Source organism: Takifugu flavidus, chromosome 20 (assembly GCF_003711565.1).
Source record: "Takifugu flavidus isolate HTHZ2018 chromosome 20, ASM371156v2, whole genome shotgun sequence".
Classification (NCBI taxonomy): domain Eukaryota; kingdom Metazoa; phylum Chordata; class Actinopteri; order Tetraodontiformes; family Tetraodontidae; genus Takifugu; species Takifugu flavidus.
The window spans coordinates 10,375,919-10,403,533 of record NC_079539.1 but is presented as its reverse complement, the minus strand read 5'-3'; the positions used below and the strand labels follow the sequence as shown (position 1 = coordinate 10,403,533).

Genomic DNA, 27,615 nt, shown 5'->3' with positions numbered 1-27,615 from the left:
CAAATAAAATTAAGAACATGTTTGGAAACGAGCGGCAGGTTTATGTGAAATCTGTAGTGTACTGTGGACTCTCTCATCAGGGCTTTCTCTGCCTGCCCATTTGGGAGGGGGGCTGGGTCTAGATCTTTCCTGCTATAGCTGGGTGGGCTAACATTTGCCTTATGTGTCCTCAGATCAACAGTATGGCGGCGGCGGCGGCAGCTCTTCTCCTGTTTTCCTGCCTTCACGCAGTCCCAACAGCAGTGCTGGGATCAGCCTTGCATAGAGGTATAATATTCACATCTGCTCCATATATTTATTTCTAGTTATCACATAAACAGATTACAATTTTGATGCTTTTGCTCTTGAGGGATGTTGCAATCTGAGGTTTTTGCTTTTAAAAATACCAGTTGGACGTTCGAGCGGTGTCATGTTCCACGTGTCTAAGTACACAGCTTCCGTGCTCGTTTTGGAATTGAAAAGAATGCAAAATGTGTTGCACCACAGCAGAGGAACCTTTCCCTAGGAGTTCTGCAGCAGAGTTCTGCAAAGTGTTCAGAGTTTTCAGAGGCTGAAACCGTGGCGATGGGAAGCTGCGTATCTGCATGTTTGTTAGGTTTGTGTATTTAAACCCCCAAAACACAAGCTTGGGTCCTCGCTTACATAAGACCCTTTCCTGGGGGAAGGAATGTGTGGATTCTTTTCCTGCTGCAGCTTGCTCTTGTGTCAGATGGAATATGAGGAGCTTCTTCCTGAGAGACTGATCGAACATTGAGCTCTAACCACCTCCTTCTAAATATTTTTCATCTGCTCTCTGACAGGACAGCTTTCACAACAATGACATCCCTTCCCCTCTTTACATGAGCATGAATGACTTCAAATCAGTTTAAATAACCACAGGGAAAGAAAGTATTTCCTACAAAGGCGCTGCTGTCAAATTTCCTGGAAAAAATGTCTGAAAAAGTTGCTGTTCCATCTTTTGAGTAAGAGCCGGGAGGACAAATGTCATTTGGCCTTAGCTTAATTCCATAAAAGAAATAGGAAATGCCTGTTTCGGCACACTCAGTTACTAATATTGGATTCTGGCATAAATCAACAGCTCTGGAGTGTAATCTCTCCAGAGTGTAATCTGTAACTTAACTGTAGAAATGACACAATCAAGAGCTTCTAGTTCTTACATTATTGCCAGCAATTCGGCCCAATTATCTCCAGCTTTGTGCCTGTGTCCTGATTCAAGACATTGCTTTTTAATAAGATTAATAAGTTTCTTATCTCTTTTAGAGCACTATGACCTTTAACAATGCATGAAAATTTGTACAATGAAAAGTCTGCACATGTGACACTTGACTAAATAACAGGAAAGTCTGCACATTGTGCCTGTGATCTTATTTTAAAATAAAGAAAACAGAACGTCATCAAGAGTTAGCTTAACAAAAATATGTCCCCCACTTCCAGGGGGCTGCACTTTCAGATAACAGGCCAGATAATTTATCCCTATGAGGATACATAAAGTAAAAGAAAAAACAAGATAAATGCAATGTTTGGCCTAATGATTGGATGCTAAAAAGGAATGTGGTAGCTGCTGTTTCCTCCTCTCTTTGAAAGGCTAACAGGAAAACACAGACTGAGCAAGGATGGTAAAGACTTGTGATACCAGCTCGGAATAATAAATAAAAGTTTAACTTTAATGTGCAGATGTGCGATTTTACTGATGAGTAAAAGTAATGAGAGCATGTGTAACTGGGTGTTTCATGTGGAAAACTGCAGCTTGGCTGAGAACTGCTCATGTTTGCGTAAGCCTGACGTGAAGTCTGCTTCAGCATTGTTGAGCAAACACAGCAGGAACCAGGTTTGGTGAGCACCAACCTGAAGTGCTGGAAGGCCAACCGCGCACTAATGTACACAATGTGCTTTTGTTTGAGAGCAGGTTGCTTTTGGGAACTTAAAATGTTGTTTTCTCATACAATATCTTTGAAAAAAGTCTTACATTTCCTATAACAGTAAAGCACTCATGCAAACTTTCTGTCAATAGCTTTTAATATGAAGCACTTGCATGAATAATATCAAGCCTAAAAGTGCATTTAGGTCTACACCCACCGTTCACCAGATACGTAGGACCCTTCATAGCACTTCAATATGTTGAAGAAGTAAAACATTTATGATCCAGCTTTTGATCCTAGCTGGTTAGAGAAAAGGACAAAATATCGGATGTTTTAGGATTTTAGCATACTAAACCTGAAAGAGATGAGACAACAGATGTGTTCTTTAGCAGAACCCCCCCCCCCCCCCCCCACACACACACACACACGTACACACGTTTAGTGAGTCATAAATGCTCTGCATAGCTGAGTGTCAAATTGATTTTTCTCGTAATCCTTAGACAAGCACAGTTCCAGGGAGGAGCAGGGGTCGGTGGTAAACAGGTTATTTTTAAGCCTTTCCCTTTAGTGCCCTAAGCAGTATTGACCGTGTGTGCTGTAGTCAGCTGCAGCATTGATCACTCCTGCTAATGGAATAGGCAGTGTTTAGGCAGGCCAATGACCCCGTTAAAGGGACAGTTCACCACTATTAAACAAACAAATCTGTCTACGAACAGGCACAAGGCACAATAGCTGCTTTAGCGTTTCGGGTAGTTAGATATCAAAACTCTTTAGTTTAAAAAAAACACTGACTGTATTTGAAACATGAATAATGTAAAGCTGGGAACAAAGGAAACATTCATTTCAAATATTTCAAGGACACAAGGGCACAACCCCAGAATGCAGGCAGGAGACAAAATCCAGAAGTGAAACCATTTATTTAGCCTATTAGGGGCTCATCAACGGGGGAGACATGGAGAACTCGGAAGGAGAGAAGAAACAGGTTAGAAAAAGTAAAGGCACAAGTTAGTTTTACAAGAACAGCGACACTACAGCCAGTCAACACTCAGTTACCAACGGCAACAACCAAAAGGTCTGACCCTAACCTGCGCGTGTAGGCTGCTTAAGTAGACCCCAATCACGCTGATTAGCCACAGGTGTGGAAGCAGCCAGCACGAGCCAGGAAACGGGTCAACCACGCCCCCTAGGGGAAACACAGAGAAACAACAAGGGAAGCACCAAATAGGATCGTGACAGGTTATCTCAACAAATATTTTCAAATAAAGTCTAAATATCCTCATGTTTCAAAATATTGACTGTCATGTAGCCTGGATTTGTATTTGATATGTAATTTCTTCGTTGATATACTAAAGGTTTCATTATAATCCCATTATGTTTTATTGATATAACTCATGGTTAATTTTCCTTTTGAAAGATGATTTTCTTGGCAGGGACACACATGAACTTAATCTGCTTTTTTGTGCATATGGGAATGCAGAGTAAGTAAGGGGCTTATTTCACAGCAGGCCCTGATCCCAAACCTCTCCAGTTGCAGTCTTCACATGAAGAACAATGAAACTCATGTCTAGGAAAAGCAGACCTTCTCTTTGTGGCTCCAATCGGTGCTTAGTTCACAACAGCTCAGAAACATCAAGAAGAAAATGACAAACAAATATTCTAAAATGGAAGAAACATGAAATATTTCTTCTTCTTCTGTCTGTCTCTGGACAGGTCCGTCTCCACACATCACCAGTTGTGTCTCTGCCAACATGGAGACTTTCCACTGCCGATGGAATGTCAGTTCTTTGCAGAGTGGAGAGCTTCGCTTATTCTACATCAACAAAAAGTAAAGGAGGGAAGGGTACAGTGTTTAAGTTGAGTTTAGATTCTGCTTATTATGTAATGATAGGCTTAATAAAGTGTGTATGGTACATGCAGTTCTAATCCAAACCTGAAAATGTCTTCAGACACCCCCAAACCCCTCCAAATGAGTGGCGTGAGTGTCCTCACTACAGCGCCCAGAGTCCAAACGAGTGCTTCTTTGATGAAAATCACACCAGCGTCTGGACATTTTACACCATCCAGCTCCGCTCCAGAGATCAGTCCATCATCTACGATGAAAACATCATTGATGTTGCTGACATTGGTGAGTTTTCTTTAGTCTGAGACAAAAACAAAGGAATTGTGCGTAGAGGATGTTTGGAGTCTCCCATCAACATGTTGCACAATGTGTCTTGCATCATTTCAGGAAAGAGAATTTCTCTCATGTGACTGTGTTTACTGCAGTACAACCAGACCCTCCGCAGGAGCTGACCTGGACATTGCTCAACCAGAGTGTGACAAGCACTTATTCTGACATCATGCTGAGCTGGAAGCCTCCAGAGTCAGCTGATGTGGAGATGGGATGGTTAAGGCTACTGTATGAGGTCCAGTATCGGAACATGGACATTGAGCAGTGGCAGGTGGTGGGTAACTCTGGGTAACTGACAAAAAAAAACTGAAAAAGTTGTTTCTATAGGAGCACTACAGCACTATTCTTTTCACCACAGACTGACCTTGTGAAAAGCACCTCTCGTACTCTCTATGGATTGAAATCAAACGTGGATTATGAAGTCCGAGTCCACTGCAAAACTCTCGGTGGTAAAGCCTTTGGGGAATTTAGTGATTCTGTGTTTGTCCACATCCCGTCCAAAGGTGAAGGCTCATTGCTCTCTTGAATCTGTGGCTTTTTAACCTGTTTGTCAGCCTCGTACACCTGAAGTGACTTTAAGGACCGTGTGATGGATGGTGTTAGCATATGCATCTCTCTTCACAGTGTCACATTTTCCAGCCTTGGCCTTGCTAATATTTGGAGCTTTGTGTGTTGTGGCCATCCTGATGCTGGTGGCCATTTTACAGCAGGAAAAGTATGTATTTTTAATTAATCCTCTGTGTGTTTTAAATAAAACCCACAACAAAAAAACTTAAATGCAGTTAATAACATAGAGACATGTACATCTACTTTTATTGCTAATACTCAGTTGTGGTCTGTAAATGGTTATGCTTTTTAATCATCTTCTAGGTTGATGGTTCTTCTTTTGCCACCTGTTCCTGGGCCGAGGATAAGAGGGGTCGACTCAAAATTGCTCAAGGTACCAATGTCTCATGGCAGAGATACTCAAACGAAAAACACCTTGTGAAGCTAGGAGATAAAGTAGAGGGAAAAACATGAGGAGAGGACAGATAAGTAGGGTGAAGGAGGGAAGAAGGGAGAGAGGAGATGAGCTGGGAGGATAGGACAGGCACAGAGAAGGAGAGAGAAGGAACCTATATCTGTATATGAAGTGAATCTTCAGAGAAGATTGTTCATCTAGTAATACAGGACAACACATGCAGCCACTAAAGAGTTAAAGAATAAAGTCTGTGTATCGTACTGAAGTCCATGGCCTGTACAGATATGTTTTGGAACTATCTGGGCAGATCCTGTAAAGAGGCCAACATTCCAGAGCAACATTCCAAGCAGCTCTGCTGGAAAGAATAAGGTTTTCCCTCAAACATCAGTCAAATCAAAGCAAAGCAAAAAAACTACACAAGAAAATGTGATAATGACATCATCATATATGATAGATTTTATCTTTGGAGTTGACCCACAGTTTCTGTCTCACAGAAAGGAAAGCTACGGGAGCTGACATCCATCCTTGGCAGTCCACTTGACCTGAGGTCAGAGTTGTACAACAATGATCCCTGGGTGGAATTCATTGATCTGGACATTGAGGAAACCACCAGTAGATTGAAAGATCTGGACCCCGACTGCCTCATGCAACCCTCACTCTTGTCCGATTGCACACCACCCATTTTTAGCTTCAGAGATGATGACTCAGGTCGAGCTAGCTGCTGTGACCCTGATCTTTCCAGTGAACCAGAGGCCTCAACTGTCCATCCAGCAATCCTAAATCAAGTCATCAATCAAACATTTTGCTCGACAGGATGTGCGGGCTCAGGTTTGCTGAACCAGACCCCTAATGTGAGCGAGACTGAAACCTTGGACAGAGAGGCACTGTATACCCAAGTGAGTGAAGTGAGGTCAACTGGCAAGGTGCTACTATCTCCCGAGTTGGAGAAAATCAGCAGCAGCAAAGGCATGCCATTAGAGAACGAGGGTAAGGACCTCCACATCTTAGTGGTGAATGCGCATCATGGCAGTAATATGGCAGGAAATGTAAGTCAAACATTTCCCAGACCAGACATGAGTGAACTTTTTGACAGTTCTCATGCATCCACCTCACATTCCCATGAATCAGATGCCACCTCCAACTGCCCCGCTCCTGCCTACACTGTGGTAGATGGTGTAAGTGGGCAGAACAGCCTCTTGCTGGCAACAAACTCCACATCTGGCCTACAGCTAATAATCCCAAAGAGCGTGCCAACCTCTACTGGATACTTAACTCCTGATCTTTTAGGAAGCATCACCCCATAGATCACCATGGAACTGTTCAAGATTTGATGTTTAATCAAAGTAGCCACTTAAAATAGGTAAGGACAAGATCTCGCACAAATTAGCTTCAGATCTGCGGTTGTACCACTGTCAATGAGACAGTCATACTGGGAAATTATAAAAAGAAATAAGGGCAACCACCTGTGAGTTTTGTAGGTAGTGGTTGGAATTAACATGTAATTGTGATCATTGGTTGACATGAAGTCAGAGCGGGGGAGCCCAAACAATCCTCCTCTCAAACCCTTTCAGGGGTTCTACCAGGAGGATACCAGCATGTTTCAGAGCCAGCAGATGTGATCTCCTTCCTGTTGGACAAAGCCAGAACAGGAGAGCCAACACCTTGGCTAATCCATGGTGACCTCCGCTGGGATGGAAAAGAATGGAGTCACTGCCTTTCACTTGCCTGTTAGTTCTTTGTGCTCTAAACTCAAGTGCTCTAATTCTCCATAAAGCTGCTGAGTGCAGCTTTAAATTCTGCCGCCTTTTTCCTTGCTTTATGCGTACATCTCACTGATTCTCTGGACTGGATGGAAGTAGTGTACCAAGCATAAATCTGCTATTTGTAAAATATGTCAGATGCTTTTATATTTAAGGCTTTTTTCTTTATTCAGTGATGTCTCAAGGGGAGTAGCAGAAAACAACATTGCATCATCCTTGCTGTGAAAATAATGGATTAAAAAAAAAACTTCAGGGTTTACACTCATCTTTATTGTTACAAATCACATACATCAATTGCTCTTATCTGTCCATCCATATTTAAGTTGATAAACATGAATACGTAGTCTAAGTGAAAGTTCTAAGAACAATGGAGGATTTACAGTCTTTCACATTTTGTTTTTGTTACTAAAAGTGTATAAATGTACTGAAATTTGGAGTACGTGTGACTACCAGTGTTTGATTTGTACACATGCTGAAATTGAACTGTTCAAAAGTTCGATTGTCGAATAAATAACTTTAGAACTGCTACCGTAATTGTTTGTTTCGGGTTTGTTTGCAATTTTTTTGTGCTGAACTTGGCTGCAGGACAGGACCAACGTCCTGCTTTAGCCATGCGTCCATCAGCAGGACGGAGGCGAGCCATGGCGGGCTCAGCCTGATTGTACCGGACGCTGTATAAATAAAGTTGGATTGAATCGTTTGGTGTTTGGTCTCGCGAGGCTGTTCGTTGCAGCTTCGTAAATTTCGTGACCTCTTAAATTAAATTAAATCTTAATTTGAAATCATATTAAGCTTTCAACACTAACAAAATGGCGAATTCTAACTGCCTTAATCTGGACGTGCTCATGGAAAAGTTTATTCACCTTGAACAGGTAGCACGCTAGCTAGCATACTGTCGTCACTTATTTGAAATATACGTGTGTTTTACTACTAGACAGCGTTTTAGTATTAAAACTATTTTTCTGCCACATAAGAGGCTTGAGTATTGCACATTTTAAAAAAACAACATCTGGACTATTTCTAATATTCACGAAACAGAAAATGACAGAGGTAACTACTAAAAACAGCATGTTGGAGGCCAGATTGGAGGATGAAGACAAACTACTTAAATTTTATATGAACAAGGAGAAAAGTCTGGTTGATGGTAAGTTTTATCATGAACTAAAGAGATTTTTAATGTAGCCTGAACGATAAGCAGCCCGGTGCAGCCATCTGTAAATCTTCCAAATCTGTAAATGCCATATTTGAATAATAACACGTAAATATCCATATTGCAGAGAGAGACGGTCTTCTAATAAGTCTGAACAGATTGCAACAGTGTCTGCAGGAGCAGAGTCACCTGAGAGGTAACAATAATGTTCTTTTTTACCAGGATGAAAATAAATCATTACATTTAAAAAATGATGGATCTGAAACTGTTCTAGTGGAAAACAACAGACTGAAGACAGACTTGGCCGACCTGGAACAGCAGAATAAAAAAAGAGGTAAGAAAAGAGATGATTAGGTGAAACTAAAAGAACTGCACAATTTTGTTTAATTGGAAGTTTCCGTGTCCGTCACTGACAACCACAACTCATATACTCAAGGAACTGTTTCAAACCTGAATACAAACATTCACGTTTTAATATTAAGATGGCGTCATCTTTTACTTCAACTGAAGAACATTTGCATTCAGTCATGAACAGAGTAAGAGAAAATCGCATGAAGAGAAAGAGGCATCCTAAGTGAAGACCAAGCAGCCAAAGAGAATGTAAGCAGGCTGTGGTTAAATGGGAGAAAATGAATGATTGAAGCTTTGACAAAGCTGCACTGTGTAAACCTTTGATGATGCAGTTAAATAAATGTGCCCCGAGCAGTGTTTCCTGTACCAGTACTGCTGTATGTAAATGAGCTGGGGAAGTCATCACATCAAGTCACTGCATCTGGGAGGAGTTTGGGCTTCATAAGCAAAGAAGTGAACAAGTAAACAGTACAGAGACGGTGCACATGTGACTGTGATGGCACATATCAAATTTATGAAAGTGTAGCTGGTTTAATCTAAAGTAAACCTATGTAACTGACCAAAGGGGCTGGTTAGCCACCGGTGTTATGAGCAGGATGGCCAGGCTGAGACTCAGCGCCTGTGTAGCGAACTGGGGATGGAACTCAGCTTTTGGTGAATGTAGCTGAATTCATGACAGTCTAGGGTTAGGAGTCACATCCCTGTTTTCATCCCTGAAGGTGCAATGTTCATACCAAGTGCGTGTCATGTTTTCTGACAGTACTACAGTTTGTCCACAAAGGGGCGCTGGGAATGTAGTTTTGAGATGTTCTAACAGAAGATGAAAGCCCAGCGATTACTAGCTGATTGGTTTTTATGAGCCAGTGGAGAAAGGAAATAAAAATGGCCATTGGCCTTACAGCAGTTCTTTCTTCCATCATTTATAGTATATTTGCAGAAGGGATAATTTAACGAGATTTGCCTCTGGCACTGCTAGCAGCAGCCAGAGCCTCAGTGGTTCACATACAGAGGCCCCTCCACTTGTTGATGCAATAGACTCCCCGTTATTCATCGAAATGATCAAATCAAACATGTGACGGATTGCTTCTGACAGAGGAGTCTAAAGATGCTGAAGTAAAGAAGCTGCTGGAGTTGAAGGATCTGGACCTGGAGGAGATGAAGACCAGGCTGAAGAACCAGGAGAAAGAGAGACAGAGTGAGCTCCTTCATCTTCAGATGGAGGTCAGTGAACAACTCCACAGGGTTTCCAGCAGCGTCTTTAGTGCAGACAGAAAAGCTAACATGAATGAAGCTAAATAACCTGCATCAGAATGAGATGAGGTTCGGACACGTGTTCGTCTTTTATTGCAGCTGCACAAACTACAGTTCTGTTTTTAGTATTACAGCCTACTTACTTAATAAATGACAGTTTTCGGTTGAAATTTCAGAATAATAAAAAGTGCTCTCTGCTGAGGGTTATTGTTCTCTGATGAGTTTTTGTGTTTGCAGTTTGGTGCGAAGTTAGCCCGAGTTCAGAGTTCAGCTCAGTGGAGCCAGCAGCAGCAGCAGCCACAGCTGCCACAACAGCAGCTACCGCAGCAGTGGCAGCACAGCCCCAACGGCCCGGGCCTCCTCCCACACACTTTTTTCAAGAGGGTGAGCTATCAGCTTGCTCACCTCAGACAGAATATTGAACTAATCTGGCTGTTTAAGCTTTGAAAGCTCAGAGTAGAACAGGTGTTTTGCCATCAGACTGAAGCTGAAGGCCTCCTTCAGTTGTTGAGACTGAAACACACACACACTGGCATTCTTTGGTCTCGCTTTGCCTCATACAGCCGCCTATTCTTTCAGTTCTCACCTCACTTTTCAACAACTTGATGCTAAAGTGTAATTATTGTGTGAATTTGAATTTTTAAATGTGTTTGAAGATTGAACACTTAGGAAAGCATTTTCCTTTATGCCTGCCAGAACCCTTTTGATGGCAGGTGAAGCACAGGGTGGGGTTAAGGTTAGAGACTCCATCATGCTCTGGGGTTCATGCCCTCTAGAACATGATCTAAACCCAGCACTAATGACAGCTGATATCAGGGCTGAAGAAGGATATGTTAAATATACAGTCATGCTCAACATATGTGCATCAGAACTATTTCATTTTTCCAATTATGTACCGATTACAAACATCTAGATGCTAAACAGATGTTATCAAAGTAAAGATGCTTGCTTGATTTATTGATTGGATACGATGTGATTAAAGGATATCATGATAATATGAGTGTAATGTTGCGGTTCCTCAGTCTGGTGTCATTACAGTACGTTTGTTCCAAGAAATGCTCTTGTATATCTTCTTCACACTTCATGAACTAATCCTGTTTCTTGGCTGAACTCTGTTTTCCAGAAGCTGCACTTTCTCCAGGAGGAGAAAAACAGAGAGATTGTTGCTCTGCGTCAGAGAATCAAGGAGCTGGAAGAAAATCAACACGGTTGTCGCTGTCTGAAGAGGAGGAAAATGTAGATGCATCACACTCTCCACGGTTGCTTAGGGTGCACGCAGTTGTGACATCCCAGAGAGTGGTGATTGTTTTCTAATGTGTTGGTTGGGTTCACTGCAGGAGCAGATTGGCCCTGACAGCTCTGTGGAATGGGTGCTCATTTACATGTGCAAGTGTTGTGGCTGCAGCACATGTGCGCACGGTCCTTTCACAGGGTTTAATCCAATAGGACGGCTGAATGACACCAAGTGCTCTGCACTAGAGTTCATTCAAATAAAAAGCAAATGACTCTGGGTTGTTTCTCTTAAGAATCCATGACATCAGTCTCAGTGACTCCAGAGTTTCAAAAGATGCAGCTTTGCCTGGAGCTTTCTATTTCGCTGACTGGAGGAGACAATAAACTTTGGACAGGAATGTCATTTGGAGCCAAATGTGGTGTGATCTGAGCTTTTCATGTCCTCGTGTCTGTCAGCTGTGGCCAGTTGCTGACTCTTGTCCCTCTGCCTGCTCGTCACAGGGACAAACCACCTGAATGAAGCAAAGCACCAGGTGACCTTCCGCACTGTAATCTCTTTACCTGTGCTCATCAATTAGCAGAGAGCTAATCCCTGATGGAACATTGGTTAATACTCTTGCGTAACATTTCATCTTCCCCGAAGCCAGGAGCTCAACAGTGCTTTGACAGTTCAACTGCAGAACCTGCATCTCGGAGCATCTCAAGATCTCATCAATTATCAGTCATCACAACACGTTTGCCTACAGTGACGTTAGCTGTCTGACATCAGTGGCACAGACCTAAATACAAACGAGATCAGATATCATGAAACCACTTTAATCCTGAATGAGACGGGATCAGATGGGGCTGGAAAGATGAGCTGTGAGGGGGCGTGGCCAGTACAACCTGTATTGTGTCCATAGCCCATGACTTGAGCACATGTCTGCCCCCCCACCTGTCCTACTTGGAGGAGTTGTGTGCTCTCCGAATTAGTCGTATACGTCAGCATGTGAGGAAAAGCACATCTTTAGTGGCTCAGCAAGTCCAGTGGGACCTTCTGGCTGAGCTGTTGGCTGCATCAGACTGCTCAGCTGTTTTGGATGCACAGTAGCATTTTGGAGATTTGGTAAGAATATTTTCTCTATAGTACCATCTACTGCTGTCTTAGCAAGCTGTGTCAATGCTAATTCAGAAGTGTGGCTGGTCTTAATTTAATATTTATGCCTTGATGTTTAAATAGCTGAAGGTTAGTAGGTAAAGACCATATTCAGTGTCACTTATAGGTGAGATTAAGATGCAAGTTTGTCGCCAAGCAGCGTTAAATGTAGCATCCTGGTATGATTAATGCTGAAGCAAAAGAACTAATAATCAAATCTTTTAGTTGACATGCTAAGGGTGCATTTTGGAGTGAACTGAGGGGAGAAAGGTCTTGAAGGTTTTTGATCTTAATTTCAGCCTGTTGCAGCAATGCCTGGAAGCCACTACCAGGTGACCACCCCCAGGCTCCATCACAGTGTCTACAGCCTGACAGACAGCTCTGACATCGGTCCAGATGATGAGGAGCTGGACGCACGGCCAAGCCTCACCCCACTGGAGAGGCTCAGCGGTGACATGTGCAAGAACAAGAACACCATCAAAGATCTGATGATCGGCCGCAGGGTGGGCTTCTACAAGGTCCGTGGGGAAATTGGCTGTGGCACCTTCTCAAGGGTTAAGCTGGCTTTCCACGCATTGACTAAGGGTAGGTACGCATGCTAGTACCATAAGAGATTGTGACTTTTATTGAATTTGAGATTTGGCCCACTTTCAGGAGGAAATGAGGCTGTCTGTATAAAGTCATGCAGCCAGTTTGCCAGAGTACAGCCACACTTTTCAATAGAATATCATCAATCATGAAAAATGATGCCTTCAAGTGCCACAGTCTGTGCCACACTGTGGAGCGGTGCCATATCTTTTCATGCTTTCTGCTCACAGACAAAGTGGCCATGAAGATCCTGGATAAGACCAGGATGGACACTCAGGTGCAGCGACTGCTTTCCAGGGAGATCAGCAGCATGGAGGTCCTCCGAAATCCCAACGTGCTCCATCTGTATGAGGTGGTGGAGACACCCAGCCGTCTCCACCTGGTGCTGGAATATGCGGGTGGAGGAGACCTCCACAACAAGATCTGCAATGAAGGAAAGCTGTCCGACGACACCAGCAAGATCACCTTTGCCCAAATTCTCTCTGCTATCAAATACATGGTTAGTTTTACCGTCAGGCTTCTGAAGCAAGTCACAACGATCATTTGTCACACTTCAGGATAACATTTTAAGATATTTTCATAATTGATCAGCATGATAGAAATTATTTGTTAAAAGTTCATCAGCTGTGGTTTCTGAAGCTCTTTGCTAATGATACACCTCGATCAGTCATAGTGTTAGTGATTAGGTTTAGAGCATTCCTCGGTTTGTTATTCAGACGCTGAGATTATTCTAAAATAGATTTAGTAAGAATGGGAATCTGATGATAGAGCCTGTCTTATTTCACTGCGCAGCACAACGCCAATGTCATACATCGAGACCTGAAGGCAGAGAACGTTCTGTTCACCAGCAGTGGCTGCGTGAAGGTGGCAGACTTTGGATTCAGCACGCGGATTTCCAACCATAATGATTTCCTCGATACCTTCTGTGGCTCCCCGCCTTACGCTGCCCCAGAACTCTTCAGGGATGAGTGCTACCTCGGCCCCCCCGTGGATGTGTGGGCCATGGGAGTCTTGCTTTTCTTCATGGTGACGGGTTCTATGCCGTTCCGTGCCGATACCATGGGCAAACTGCGGCGCAGCATTATCAGTGGAGCCTACTCCATCCCTCCCTGGGTACCTGGGCCCTGCCAGAGGCTCATCAAGGGCATTTTAAAGCCAGAACCTTCTGAGCGCCACGTCATCGACCAGATGCTGGGATGCGACTGGCTCTTGCCTGTGGAGTTTCCTTGGTCTTTGGTGCCGAGCGAACCGGCAGGTCCTCTGCACAGCCTGATAGAATCCGACTGGGGGGAGCTGGAGGAAGAGGCAGAGGTCAGAAACCAGATGGAGGAACTGGGATTTACTGCAGAGCACCTCCAAAACAACCAGCTGAAAGACTGCCGCAACCCTGTCACTGGGGTTTACCGAATCCTGCTGCACCAAGCCCAGAAGAGGAGGGGCTGTGACAGTCTGCCCGTTGTCCGAGGAATGGTCAGGGACCCCAAGCGGGAGGGACTCAGGGCCTACAGAGGCCTCAGACACACCTCTAAGCTGTGTGTGCTTTCTTAACAGACTTATCACACTTCTCCACAGGTTCCATGCAGACTCCTTTTATACTTATGGGTTCTTCTTTTCTGTTCTTTACAGTTTAGATTTGACAGCCTTTCTCCTCGTTTCCAGGTTTTTGTTACATTTATTTCGCTTCAGTCCATCAATGCAAAACATGTGAAAGTGCCTGGTGAATTCTAATAGTGAACGTTCTGAAAACACTATTTGAAACTCGCTGTTCTCTCGAGCGAGTCAAGATGATATAATGTGCCTGAACTAATGTGATGCTACTTTATAAATACGCTGTAGTTACTCCTGATTTTGGTGCTGTTGTTGAAGCATCACAAAGTCATGAACAAGTGTAGTTAAGGGTGGGGCACACCAGCCGCAGCAGCTCAGTCCATCGGCCCGTTTCTTCTGCAACGCCAGTGTAACAGTAATAAAATCCTCCTTTATTACTCTCTGAAATGTGACTTCTAACTACAAATGATATTAAAGTTACTTTTTGTGTGAAGTTGGACGAGTGAAGTGATCAGAAACCAGGACTTATTGTCCTGGTGCGATGCCAGTGTTGCAACATGCTGTACTGGACATGAGGTTTGCTACTCAGAAGAGAAGAGATTTTATTTTTAAAAGATGCTTCATGCCAAGACTGTGCATTAAGCAGTGAATGCATCGAGGAGCTGGAGAGGTCCATTTGGACGTGTAAAGCCGCTCTGGCTCTCTGGTTCTTGTGAAACTAAAAGTGCTGGAGGGGGAGAAGCGAATGCGTCTTTGTTGCGTGACGGAGCAGGTGGCTGCTGTTGATGATCTGGCGTCTTTGTGGCCTGTTGGCCAAAGTTTCACTGAATGCGAACGAGGACATAAAAGTCCAGCTGGCAGGACACCAGATGATATTCAGGAGCTCTACAAACCGGCCAGACCCAAACAGACTGGCCCCCTTTGCCCCCACTTTCCACGGCTCCTCCCTCCCTTGCCAGTGGCGACCCCCTCCCGCAGAAGGCGGCAGATGGCGCGGCGTGGCTGCAGAGACATCTGCGGGATCGGACAATAGGAGCTCTGTCCGGCCAACTGGAGCCGAGCTATTGTGCGCCGCTCCATACAAATGCAGATGAGGAGGGACGAGAGACGTTTGTGTTTGAACCCACTGCAGGGACATTAGCCAGCAGATGACAGCTTTTATCCCCTCCCACTCAAATCTTCTGGGTTTGGGGGGGGTTCTTACTTTCCCCTGCACGTCTCTCCCTTTGACCCTGAACCACCAAAACAATATGCAAAAATCTAGAAAAGTGAAACCACAAATACGCAAGAATGTCTTAACGTCTTTTATTAGGCTTTTACAGTGATACAACTGATGTTTCTGCTTTTTTATAATTAGGTCCTACTTTTTTTTTCATCAACACAAGCAAATCTAACATATTTGAACATATTTTAGCTTAATTTTCTCACTTCTAAAGTATAACCTTTAGAGCCTTTTGTCAGGTTGTAGAGATATTTAGTCATAGTTAAATTTCTAAAGTGAAACCTTTAGAGAATTAAGACAATTCTGGAAAGTGGGAAACATTTCCGCTGACTGCAACTCGGTTGTCATGTTGCTCAGCAAAGAGGGCCATCGTTCAAAAGTCCCTTTTTCAGAAGGCCTCTTTCTCAGCACCGCTTCTTCTCCTGCTGCGCGTGCTTCAGGGGGCGACATTTGCTCTGTGGAACCACAGGACGCACAATTCGCTTCTCCTCCCTCTCCAAACCTCATCCGCACAAAGAATGAGGGTCGATGCGTCGCTCTTGTGGCATACCTGACCTCATTCACATAAAGAATGGGAGTCATCTTGGCATGGACGGGACAAGATGCGAGCGTTCACGGCGCCGGGTCCACCTCGGACCTGCGCCGTGCTGCCTGGACGGGAATCCTCCTCAGGAGCGTCCAGGGATGAGCAGAAACACACTCATCCTGTTCATCAGGATGAGGAAGCTTGACAGCATCTGATCACTCAGACGAGCCCAGGCCCAGATCAACGTGCGGGGAGGTTGATCTCAGGGAGCCAGTCGTTCAGACGGCGGCTCTCCTCGCAGAACAGATGCAGCTTCTCCAGAGACGGGTCCTCCCAGGAGCCCTCGGCTGGACTCTGTTGAGACAGAAGGAGAGAGGAGACGTCAGTTGAGCTGAACACTTCAAAAGCGTCGCGTCGTCTGCTGGAATCACTTCTATTGAGCTCATCTGACACCTACGCACCGTGATGAGGACGCAGTGAGCATCTTCCAGTTGATCTGCTTTGTTGCCGACAATCTCAGCCAGACGCTGCATGTCGCTCACTCGGACGATGCTGATGTCGTTGTCAAAGCAGAAGGACTGAATGAGGGTGAAGTGGATCTGCAGAGCGATGTCGCATTCGAACTCCTCATCCATGGCCAGGACGCAGAAGGACACGCTGTCAGGATCCCTGTGGAGACAAAGAGTGGTACTGGTGAGGTGCCGTCCTGCTGACCACCTCTGCGGACAGATGTTTCACATCAGAGCGTCATACTTACACATTCATGACTTTAGCGCATTCGTACACACCGACGGTGACAGAGTGGTTTTCTATAGCCGACACCAGCACCTCCTCCAGGGCTTTGCCGGTGCATTGGACTCGTTCCACTGCTTCCTGGATCAGAACTTCTTCAAAAGTCATGGTGAAGATGTTGTTATTCCGCAGAGGAGTCAAAAAGCCGACTGGGAGTAAATCCGACAGGAGCAGAGTGCCGTCCTGCCTGCAGCGTCCCTCTTTTATACTCTGCGGCTCGTGCGGCGCGCTGAAAGGGCCGCGATCTGATTGGCTGACGCTGTATTGGTATGATAATACTATTGTGTTGCTCCGACCCGTGGCAGATTGATGGGGGTCAGGGAGCAGGACCCCCCCCCCCCCCCCCCCCCCCCTCCCCCCCCCTCCACACAGCAGATTTGGACTGAAACTAAAAATAGCTTCATTAAAATAAATTTGGGGTTCCCCGGCGCATTCTAAAGAACAGACAGAAAATCAGCATTTTGACATTTATGCATGAAAACGTCTCACATTAGAACAGAAGGTTCAAACTTTCCCCGTTTAAAACCCCCGGAAAGCAAACATTGGAGTCGTGGTCCAAGGCCCGCCCCCTAACCCCAACTTTCTCAAATGTCTTTCTTTAAATGAAATGTCCTTTACTTCTGCTGACCTAATTTCAGCAGGACCATCCCCCAAGCAGAGAAAGCGGCAGGTGGATGATGCCATCTGCGAATAAAGGCTGGCCCTAAAACGGGCCTATTGTTCACCCAGAAGCACCCCCCCACACACACACCACCCCCGTATCGCAGACACCCATGCAAATGCAAATAACCTGCGCGTGCCAGAACGCTGTGCATTACTGGCTCCTGCGGCCCACGTGGCCATCAGCTGTCCAAAACTGGGGCAGTCGGGGCCAAAGTTTAGAACAAAATTCTCTTGTGTTCGGTGTTCCGTCCACAAGTCCACATGCATCCACGTTTAATTTCCGATCTATTTGCAAGATTGTACCTTTGCGAATCGGTTTGTTGAGCTCAGTGAAGTGACGTCATCCGTGCTTTTGAATAAACCTGCAGCTCTGTATGCAGTTTACAATCTTTTGCACACCCATCCTTCATTATGGCCTAGTCCATCGACAGGACACTTGGTTCTGCTGTATTAGCATAAACAAACTCTTGCACCAGGTCAGAGAATGAGATGTAGTGGAAGGGCGAGAGGGTTAGAGGAACACACACAGGTTGGCGGTGATTGATGCTGCGCTATTGTGGTCCAGAAGGCGAAGCAGCAGATGGAGAACTGTGGCAATGAGCCCCGCCCGCCGCCCCAAACCCGGATCAACCCCGACCCCGGGGCGCGACGTTCCATTGTCCACAAGTCTTCACATTCACCAGTCGCTTGTCTGAGTTTTGATTACATTTGAAAGTCAAAGAGAGACCCTCGGAGCCGAACTTCTAAAATCAAACTGCTGTGCGCAAATGTATCGGCGCAGATAAATCCAGGTGGCGGTTTGAGCTGTAAACAGCAGCAGTGAAGGCGGAACCGGTGTTTGGTGTAACAACAGAACTATCTGCGCACCGCATCACTTTCTGTCCCCAAACCCAACTGGAATCTGCGTTTGATCCGCCTGACCGGGGCTCAGACACGCGGCTCCAGGAAGGGCCCGCTTGTCCCCACGGGGCAGGCGCGTGCAGATCGATAAGCTCTATTGTTGCTGACGCACATCTGCCAGACGGCAGCGCGCGACAGGTGTTGCGGGTCACAGCCCTTTCTCGGGTCCCCGCAGCTCTTTGGAAGCTGCGAGATAAGACCATATTTACGGCAATTGTTTAGCTGTTTAGTCCAAACTTTATTTTGGGATAGCGTCGCAAAAATGTGTTAAAGCTCGACTTTAACTCATAGGAGGGAATAAAATAAAGTCCATTCGTGGTAATTTTTTTTAAAAGAATCATCTTTACAACTGAATAAAAAGTCATTACGCACAGCAGGTGGTGCCTGACTTCCTTTGTCACTACCTCCCCCTCCCGGGGGACAGATGGTGTCTCCCCGTTGCCATGACGACCGTAGAGACACAGAGATAAAGCATGCCGGCATTTGCTGATGCCACGCGCCGGCTTTATGCTTGTAAAACAACGGCGCGTGCCAGTGAATGAATGATAATGCATGGCGAATATACGTCTCTGTGGGCATACAAGCGAGGCATATGTAAATTTGTGTTATTGTAAATTAACTGCACATACAGTGTTAGTTGCTGATGTTCGGTTTGTTCGCAATTTTTCATATCTCTAGACTGCAGTTGTGTTTAACTTGTTTGCCAAACTATTATAGTTTCCAGATATTGTAGAACAAAAGAATCAACCATATGATATAAGATTAAGATATAAGAAGTCTGAAATAGAAGCACCCATCCATTTCACATTTTTGATTCCTTTAGAATGGCAGCTCAAGTAGGCTACTTCACTCATGCAAATCCAAACTGAAAGGAACACGAGAAAGGCAAGAATCTTAGTGCAATCATTGACTGCATCGAGTGTTTAATGGAAGTCATTCAAAAAGCATACGGGTCAGATGGCGGTATCGCGTAAGATGGCAGCCTTGCACAAAGACATTTTAATAAATGCTGTGGTGGTTAACTTAGTTAGCCTCCCGTCAGAGGCCACAGGTTGGTCCTTTCTGTGCGGAGTTTGCACATTCTCACCGCAGTGCAAAAATATTTAGTTTAGTTTTTAGGATGTGTGTGGTGTGTGTGTGTGTGTGTGGTGTGTGTGTGTGTGTGTGTGTGTGTGTGTGTGTGTGTGTGCTCTGTGGGGGATAGGTCACCAGTCCAACTTGTATTCCTGCCTCTCACTGCTGGGACAGACTCCAGCAACCCCCTGATGAGATATAGAATGAATTTTACAATTTTTGAAAAACATAAATCTCATTAAAGTTTTTTTTAAGCAAATATTCATACAGTAAAAATGTAGGATTCTTAAATTGTTTTGTTCACAGATCAATGGGTCATTAAATATACTGTGTATGCCATGTGACTTCACCATCATTAAAAGCCACATTAGAAATTGGAACCTTGGTGCATTGATGAAGCATTTTAATCAAACTGATCCAGGTCAATCAATCAATCTTTATTTATATCGCGTCTGTTACAATCAAAATTGTTTCCAGGCACTTTCCAGAATCCCAGGGCCTGACCCCCAACAAGCAACAGTGGCAGGAAAAACTCCCCTTTAACAGGAAGAAACCTTGTGCAGGGCCGGGCTCATGTAGGGGGACCCTCCTGCTGAGGGTCGGCTGGGATGGCAGGTGTGATTGAATAGGTTCCACCAGTTGAGCTTTCGGAAAGACTCTTGATTTCATACGGAGATCAGTTAAGTGGTGGTGGCTGTGGTCACCTGTCAACAGCAACTGTCTGGAAAGAGCATCAGGGGCTGCAGCCACGCTGGCGTATGTGTGTGCATGACTGCCTGCCCTTCTTGTGGTTTCAGGACTCCTGGAATTTAAAAAAGTGTAATGGCCAAAGACTATATAGAGGATCCCTTTAAAACCCACCCCCGACTTTCTGAGACTTCTTTAGGCACGTGTCTCTTTGGTTAGGGTGGGGGCTGCAGCTCTGTTGTATCCATTGTTTGCTGAAGAGCCAATCAAAGAGTGAGCGTGTGCCAGTTCTGCCGTATATATATTCCTGGAGCCACCACGCACATTTGTGCCTGAACCTTCTGAGCAGAGCAGATAAGTCATGAAGCCTCCAGGTCAATGTCTGCAGGAAGCTTTGCTCTGTGCTCAGAGTGAAACTCGGCTCACTGCTGGCGTCTATGAGAGCGCCAAACTTATGACTGAGTAAGTCACCCAGACAAGATCAGCGTTTACCTTTCTGCAATTCCAACAGTCAGAGCAGATGAGCAGCATCCAAGTTGACTCCACAGTGATGTCTCTGATGTGGAACATCTGTCCGCAGAGGTGGTCAGCAGGACGGCACCTCACCAGTACCACTCTTTGTCTCCACAGGGATCCTGACAGCGTGTCCTTCTGCGTCCTGGCCATGGATGAGGAGTTCGAATGCGACATCGCTCTGCAGATCCACTTCACCCTCATTCAGTCCTTCTGCTTTGACAACGACATCAGCATCGTCCGAGTGAGCGACATGCAGCGTCTGGCTGAGATTGTCGGCAACAAAGCAGATCAACTGGAAGATGCTCACTGCGTCCTCATCACGGTGCGTAGGTGTCAGATGAGCTCAATAGAAGTGATTCCAGCAGACGACGCGACGCTTTTGAAGTGTTCAGCTCAACTGACGTCTCCTCTCTCCTTCTGTCTCAACAGAGTCCAGCTGAGGGCTCCTGGGAGGACCCGTCTCTGGAGAAGCTGCATCTGTTCTGCGAGGAGAGCCGCCGTCTGAACGACTGGCTCCCTGAGATCAACCTCCCCGCACGTTGATCTGGGCCTGGGCTCGTCTGAGTGATCAGATGCTGTCAAGCTTCCTCATCCTGATGAACAGGATGAGTGTGTTTCTGCTCATCCCTGGACGCTCCTGAGGAGGATTCCCGTCCAGGCAGCACGGCGCAGGTCCGAGGTGGACCCGGCGCCGTGAACGCTCGCATCTTGTCCCGTCCATGCCAAGATGACTCCCATTCTTTATGTGAATGAGGTCAGGTATGCCACAAGAGCGACGCATCGACCCTCATTCTTTGTGCGGATGAGGTTTGGAGAGGGAGGAGAAGCGAATTGTGCGTCCTGTGGTTCCACAGAGCAAATGTCGCCCCCTGAAGCACGCGCAGCAGGAGAAGAAGCGGTGCTGAGAAAGAGGCCTTCTGAAAAAGGGACTTTTGAACGATGGCCCTCTTTGCTGAGCAACATGACAACCGAGTTGCAGTCAGCGGAAATGTTTCCCACTTTCCAGAATTGTCTTAATTCTCTAAAGGTTTCACTTTAGAAATTTAACTATGACTAAATATCTCTACAACCTGACAAAAGGCTCTAAAGGTTATACTTTGGAAATATAAAGTTCTACAGTTCAACTTATTTGGTCAAAAAGTTTGAATTTTTAAGCAAAAAAACCAACATGAGAATGAATTCTGGAATGACAATATTACAACACATTTAAACTATATCTTTATTTTGATGAATCTGATCTGATTTGTTAGATAATGAGATTAATTAAAAGCTTTGAACACGGTGTCTCCTGTTGCTTGTTTATGTTCTGATTCAAGCTTCAATACTTGTTCTCCAGCATAAACAAAGCTGTCAATCATTCACTGCTCTTGAACCCGAACCCCCGGCACTGCAGCACCTGCTGTGATTCTCAGCTTCATCATCCGTCCGTCCATCCGTCCGTCCATCCGTCCGTCCATCCGTCCGTCCATCCGTCCGTCCATCCGTCCGTCCATCCGTCCGTCCATCCGTCTGTTGCTAATAGAAGAGAAGGTGTTTTGAGGGGAACAACTGGGAACAGCCCCAGATTTCAGCTATTACTGCAGCTCAAAATGCAATATTCCCTTCGTTATGAACAGATTCTCCCCTTCCTCAGGCTGGATCGCTTGGATCCATTTTCTTTAACATTTCTGATGGGTACTTTAGCATAGAGTGGCCACAGCGGACAATAATCAGGCCCAGGATGAACTCTCGAACACTGAATGTTGTTTTTCTGGGAACAGACTCTTCAGATGCTGCTAGGCTGAGTAAACACTCCATCATTGACTCAATTGCTGGTCAAACTTAAATAACACAGTAAATGCATTTGCTGTCCTGACCTACATGGTGACAGTGTAAAACTGCCAATATCAGAAATGTGTTATAGTTAATTTATTACTACAAGTTTCCAAGGATTGGCCCTGATCCATGGCTGGGCCCTCAGTATGGACCCGGCCCCTCTTGGACCTGGGCCAGGGAAGTACCTCCCTCCCAGAGCCCCATTTGTTGCCCTGTGACTGTTTTAGTGATCTGTTGATGATGAGACTGAAACATTTTTAGAGGTAAAATAGACAACTGTTTTTACAGATAAACCAAAGCATTTATTACAGTTTCTAAAGTAAATATTTACAAAAACTTGAACATCGAAATGAATTCTTTGCATATTTTTCATACAAAAATATGTGTAATGGGAAAAGCACTTTAGAGAGGATCAGAGGACACACACACACACACACACACACACACACACACACACACACACACACACACACACACACACACACACAACACACACACACACACACACACACACACACACACACACACACACACACACACACACACACAGATAAAATAGCAAAAAAGAATGAGATAGGTGAATAGAGCAGGACCAGCTGAAATGTAATCACCCCTTTAAATCTCCATGACAACCTACAAGCACTCTTTCCATCTGCTGTCCGCTTGACAATGACAAGGCAAAAGAGAGGAGGAGGAGGACGCAGGGCACCTGGCACCAGCCTCCTGTCATTCATCTATTCAGGCACAAATCACTGAAACACTCTCAGAATAACTCCATCCACATCCGCACACTTGCCCTCATTTTCTCTCTACTTGTTTTGGAGGTTTTTCCACTAAAGGGTACCAGATCTAAGTAGGTACTTTGGGGCCAGGATTCCAAGCATGGCGATACCATGCTGTTACTGACAGTCTGCTAATGCTCTGCTTCAGAAAACTCAAACTGGCCGTTTTTAAAACCATGCAACAGCAACGGTATGTATTCCTTTACTTCATGAAAGAAATAATAACAGCTACAAGTAAGGAGATACCCTGGTCCAACAATGATACAGATAGTGCGGAGCTGTGTGACTGAGCGGACCCAGGCGGAGCTACACGGGGAGACCTGAAAGGAGGTTTAGCAGGAACTCTCTGAGCTGAGGGTTTTCATGATACGCATTCAGTTGGCGGTGAGCTGACTTTGGATGATCAAGATAGTCTGGGAGTCTCATAAATATTGATGAGAAGCTGCCATTTGATTGGCTGTTCAAGGTGCTATGTGATTGGCTGGAGCAGTTGCTCTGTTTTAGCAAGTTTCTAGATGTATGGATGATCACCCTGTTCTGTACATCAGTAAGTTATTCATCAAAACTAATCAGACACATCAATGTGCTCCTAGCACCACAACACATGTATTCTAACAATTTACTTTATAATTACTAGCTACGATTGTAATCGTACATGAAGTTGTAGTATTTAAATATAAACACTAAAATTTAGAGCAGTTTTAAAGAGTACATCATAGTCAATAGTGACACACAGTGGACTAGCTAGTGATTCCAGGGATTCTCCCTTAAAAAGGCCGTTGTGGGTCACCCTGGTATCACAGCTTGTGTCTCACCCAGCACCCAGCTGATGTCCTGCAGCCAACAGCTGTGCACTGCAGCACCTTGACTGCAGGTGTCCATCTGGTCTTTGATACTGGCCTGTCTTGAGTGTTGGGTTCTTACTAAAAGTGGCCAGACCTGAGTGCAGCAGGTAGAGATGAAAGTTTTAATGGGTGCTTTAAAACTGGGGCTGACCTGTCAGCTTTTCGTTAGAGCAGACAAAAACCTGCATCCGCTCCTCCTCCAGTCCAAATATCCCCTGAGATAGCAAAAAGGATGTGTATTTGCCTTAGGAGGGTGCAGCTAGCTTCATTTTATTATTAAAACAGCCTCTTCCACGCTAACAATAATTCAATTTTTTTGTCTACCATTTCCCTTTGAACTCTGGTACCCTGAACAACCTCACCTGCCCCCGTCTCAGTCCTGCTGCTGCCACATGCTGCTTCTCAAGTGTCCATTTAACCTCCTCCTTCTTTTCAAGCTCTTTTCACTGTGCTGCAGGCTGCAGCAGATGGTGTTGACACACACACCGGGCTGCAGGCTGAGTGTGTGTTTTTACCTTATTTGTGTTTTGGCTGTCAGGGCAGCCTTCACTTACATCCATATATCCTCAAATTCCATATGTTCACGAGGACTGAATGTGTTTAAATAAATTAATCACTTCAAATTGCCAAGTTTTATGGGTTGCACAGTTCTTTGTTTTGGGAATTTCCACAAAAAACAAAACAAAACATACAAACCCAAAGTTAAACATGCTTGTTTCCACGTAAATAAGCAAAGACATCCAAAAACCATCTTGCATCCTTGGGACCTCTCTTATTTTGTTTTAGAAGTTGTCAAAACATTAAGCTTAAAGTCTGCTAGCCTGCTGTCTGATGGTTATGCTAATAAGCTTCACTTCATACACACAACTGTCTGAAGGACCCTTGAGTAGCCAACTGAATTGAGAAGTAGCCTAGTGTTTTGTCAACAGCTCTGTGTGTTTGTACGTGTGTGTGTTTGTGTGGGCAGCACACATGCATGTGTGTTGGACGGAGGAGATGTGCTACGATAAATCCGATCCTAAATACGATAAATAAATGTTGTAAGTAGACTTTAAAGAAGACGGCAGTATGTTTACTTTTGCATGAGGGCGGGGATGCAAAATGAGAAAACCCCAACAAAGTAGAAGCAGAGGAGGTGGTGTCTATACTGTAGTTGTGCTTGTAGCACTAAGCGTAGACCCTCACCAACACACAACAGAAACAAAAGCCACAGCCAACACTTGAACACCCTCATCAAAGGGCACAAAGAGCTGAAAAAAACTGGGTGGGTTCTGCACAAAGGTGCTACGAGACCCTGACCCTCTCTCCTCTTTTGTGCAGAAGAATGGTGTGTTCCTGGAGCAGCTGCGCCTGAGCTGCATGGGACATTTGAGCCCAGGCCCTTTCATCAGAAAGAAAGATCGGAACTCTCCTGCAGGCGGTCGGAGTCGGGGCAGGGTTTGTATAACAGACCACAGGCACACTTTGCCTGATCAACGTGGAGCTGACTCCTCATTCATGCAGTGGCAGGGGTGAGTGGTGATGGTGGGCTTTTAGAGGGGGAGGAGGAAGCCTTTAAAGATGACAGGAGTCACATCAGTCACAGTACAACAGAGTCCCCGAGGTGAACCATATGGACCTAAACATCATCTGTTCACCAGCAACCTAAGGAAAAGCAGCCTTAGCCACTCTCAACCACACGGACGGACGGACGGACAGACAGACAGAAAGACAGATAGAAATTAGACATCCATGTCACATAAATGTTTATGTTTCTGTCTTGTTTGTCTCTAGTCTAAGAGATCCTGGATATGGTCCATCGATGGCCATGTCTCCATATAAGGACATCTGAAGACGCCCCTGGGCCCCTGGCTTTATTTCTATACAGTGTATATATGACTGATGTTAATGTTGATGTTCTCTGTACATGTGGCATCTACTGCACATCTGTCCATCCCAGGGAGACGGGCCCTCATCTGTGGATCTCCTTCAGGTTTCTTCCTTCCCTGAATGGGTTACGACTGGTCCCAAAATACTAAGCGGGACCGGAGAATGCAGACGGGAGGATGTTTGTGTTGAAAAGTTAATTCACAATATTTACACAAATAAAGGAAGGTGATAGTGCAGCTCAACGGTGCGGTGGTGAGCGGTGTGCAAGGAATCCAAAAGGTGTGGAGCTCTTTGGTGAGAGAGAGGTGGTGACCTCAGAAAGGATGACAAAAATACAGGAGTCAGTCAAAAGGAAAAGAACAAATTCACAGAGCCCGGAACACTCCAGTTACCACTTGGTGAGCCCGTGTCAGCCTGATCAGCAGTAGGTGTGGAGGATGTCAGTGGGACCCAGAGGAAAGCTCCACCGCGCCCTCTAGCGGAAGACAAAGGGGACAGCACCCAAACACACCGTCCAAAACCAGGAACATAACAAAAAGAGTTTATAGTTTTTCCTGACCTTGTTAGAGGGTCGAAGTGTAGAGGATGTCACAACTGTGCAGCTTGTTAAGCCCTCTGAGGCAACAATGCTTATACGTTATTTACTTTGTATTACCTATGGTTCTATTAAAACACCTGCACACAGGAAGTGCCCCCTATTTTGAAGCCAAAAAACCTAGGTTAAACTCTCACATCATACAAGGTCTATCTGCCAACACTGATAGACAGGCCAATTGCAGTGTTTTGATATTGTGATTAAGTGATATATCGTGATGTCTTAATTGTATAGTGAGTGTTTGAATTTGTGTCTTGTATTGCGTTGTGTGGGTATTGTGTGCTCTGTTTGGCAGTTTGTTGTGATTATGTCGTTTCTTGTATTCAATCAATCAATTTTTATTTATATAGCGTCTTTTACAATCAAAATTGTTTCTAGGCGCTTTACAGAATCCCAGGGCCTAACCCAGGGGTTGGCAACCCAAAATGTTGGAAGAGCCATATTGGACCAAAAAAACAAGATACAAATCTGTCTGGAGCCACAAAAAATTAAAAGCCTTATATAGGGCTTATAATAAAGGCAACACATGCTGTAAGTGTCTATATTAGCTGTATTACCTACTTTCCAAATGATAAGTGGGCTACAAATACATAATGAGCATTCATGATGAAATGTTTATTTTCCCTCCTGACGCACCATGTGGCCACTCTGCTGTACGATGGTGCATTAAGTTTCAGAGCCGCGGGTTGCCGACCCCTGGCCTAACCCCAAACAAGCAACAGTGAGGAGAGGAGAGGAGAGGAGAGGAGAGGAGAGGAGAGGAGAGGAGAGGAGAGGAGAGGAGAGGAGAGGAGAGGAGAGGAGAGGAGAGGAGAGGAGAGGAGAGGAGAGGAGAGGAGAGAGAGGAGAGGAGGAGGAGAGGAGAGGAGAGGAAACCATGACCCAGAATGAAAAAGCCAAAAACTTTAACAAGCTCTTCAAAGAATCTTGAATGTGTTACCTTTTGGATCTGTAGCATTTAACAAATCAGACACAAGTGACCAATTAGGAGGACACTCACTCGTGCTGCATGGGCCATCTTTGTCTTTTGCTGTTCTGCCCTGGGGATGGGTTTGTGGTAGGCCACGGACAGGTTGGCCCCCACGTCTGTTCGGCCCGGCAGGGGTCACAGTTTCTCCGTCTCTGTCGACACAAATTTTCGCTACAGTATCACACCTGTAAAAGGTTCACTGGGTGGCTGGAAGGCAGATGTTGTTGGTTGGGGCTGCTTGTTTTCAGTGTTGCTGTGGTCTTAACTTGTTTTTTATCACCATCATGTGCTGTTGAAGGATGTTTGGAAGTACAGTATGTTATACGGGGTGGTGATAGCTCAGTCTGTTCTGA

The 27,615-nt window shown here is 45.1% G+C and overlaps 5 protein-coding genes and 1 long non-coding RNA gene across 7 annotated transcripts; 5 read left to right on the top strand and 1 right to left on the bottom strand.

Annotated features, from left to right (window-relative positions):
* The first annotated feature begins 113 nt into the window (after window positions 1-113).
* Window positions 114-7,276, top strand: ghrb (growth hormone receptor b). Its single transcript, XM_057018759.1, has 8 exons — window positions 114-267; window positions 3,570-3,684; window positions 3,806-3,984; window positions 4,125-4,303; window positions 4,388-4,532; window positions 4,654-4,744; window positions 4,900-4,969; window positions 5,485-7,276. Exons 1-8 carry the CDS (start codon window positions 162-164, stop codon window positions 6,292-6,294), a joined length of 1,695 nt encoding a protein of 564 aa, XP_056874739.1. The 5' UTR covers window positions 114-161; the 3' UTR covers window positions 6,295-7,276.
* A 131-nt stretch (window positions 7,277-7,407) lies between these two features.
* On the top strand, window positions 7,408-11,150 carry LOC130517123 (coiled-coil domain-containing protein 152-like). Its single transcript, XM_057018762.1, has 7 exons — window positions 7,408-7,622; window positions 7,789-7,894; window positions 8,028-8,096; window positions 8,175-8,234; window positions 9,345-9,472; window positions 9,740-9,886; window positions 10,626-11,150. Exons 1-7 carry the CDS (start codon window positions 7,560-7,562, stop codon window positions 10,740-10,742), a joined length of 690 nt encoding a protein of 229 aa, XP_056874742.1. The 5' UTR covers window positions 7,408-7,559; the 3' UTR covers window positions 10,743-11,150.
* Window positions 11,151-11,392: 242 nt separating this feature from the next.
* Window positions 11,393-14,499, top strand: nim1kb (NIM1 serine/threonine protein kinase). The gene is made up of 4 exons (XM_057018761.1): window positions 11,393-11,840; window positions 12,170-12,455; window positions 12,689-12,957; window positions 13,251-14,499. The coding sequence occupies exons 2-4, from the start codon at window positions 12,182-12,184 to the stop codon at window positions 14,004-14,006; spliced, it is 1,299 nt and encodes a 432-aa protein (XP_056874741.1). The 5' UTR covers window positions 11,393-11,840; window positions 12,170-12,181; the 3' UTR covers window positions 14,007-14,499.
* Window positions 14,500-15,297: 798 nt separating this feature from the next.
* gadd45gb.1 (growth arrest and DNA-damage-inducible, gamma b, tandem duplicate 1) lies at window positions 15,298-16,864 on the bottom strand. The gene is made up of 3 exons (XM_057018763.1): window positions 16,512-16,864; window positions 16,216-16,423; window positions 15,298-16,108 (listed from the first exon to the last, which is right to left on the bottom strand). Exons 1-3 carry the CDS (start codon window positions 16,652-16,654, stop codon window positions 15,995-15,997), a joined length of 465 nt encoding a protein of 154 aa, XP_056874743.1. The 5' UTR covers window positions 16,655-16,864; the 3' UTR covers window positions 15,298-15,994.
* A 2,422-nt stretch (window positions 16,865-19,286) lies between these two features.
* LOC130517118 (growth arrest and DNA damage-inducible protein GADD45 gamma-like) lies at window positions 19,287-21,668 on the top strand. 2 transcript variants are annotated; one of them, XM_057018758.1, is made up of 3 exons: window positions 19,287-20,332; window positions 20,501-20,708; window positions 20,816-21,668. In XM_057018758.1, the coding sequence occupies exons 1-3, from the start codon at window positions 20,232-20,234 to the stop codon at window positions 20,927-20,929; spliced, it is 423 nt and encodes a 140-aa protein (XP_056874738.1). In that variant the 5' UTR covers window positions 19,287-20,231; the 3' UTR covers window positions 20,930-21,668. The 2 variants fall into 2 exon arrangements, with proteins under 2 accessions (XP_056874738.1, XP_056874737.1); XM_057018757.1 differs by having other exon boundaries at window positions 19,289-20,708.
* Window positions 21,669-22,845: 1,177 nt separating this feature from the next.
* LOC130517120 (uncharacterized) lies at window positions 22,846-25,933 on the top strand. Its single transcript, XR_008947641.1, has 2 exons — window positions 22,846-23,173; window positions 25,149-25,933. It is a non-coding gene; the product is annotated as an uncharacterized LOC130517120 (long non-coding RNA).
* Window positions 25,934-27,615: the final 1,682 nt, after the last annotated feature.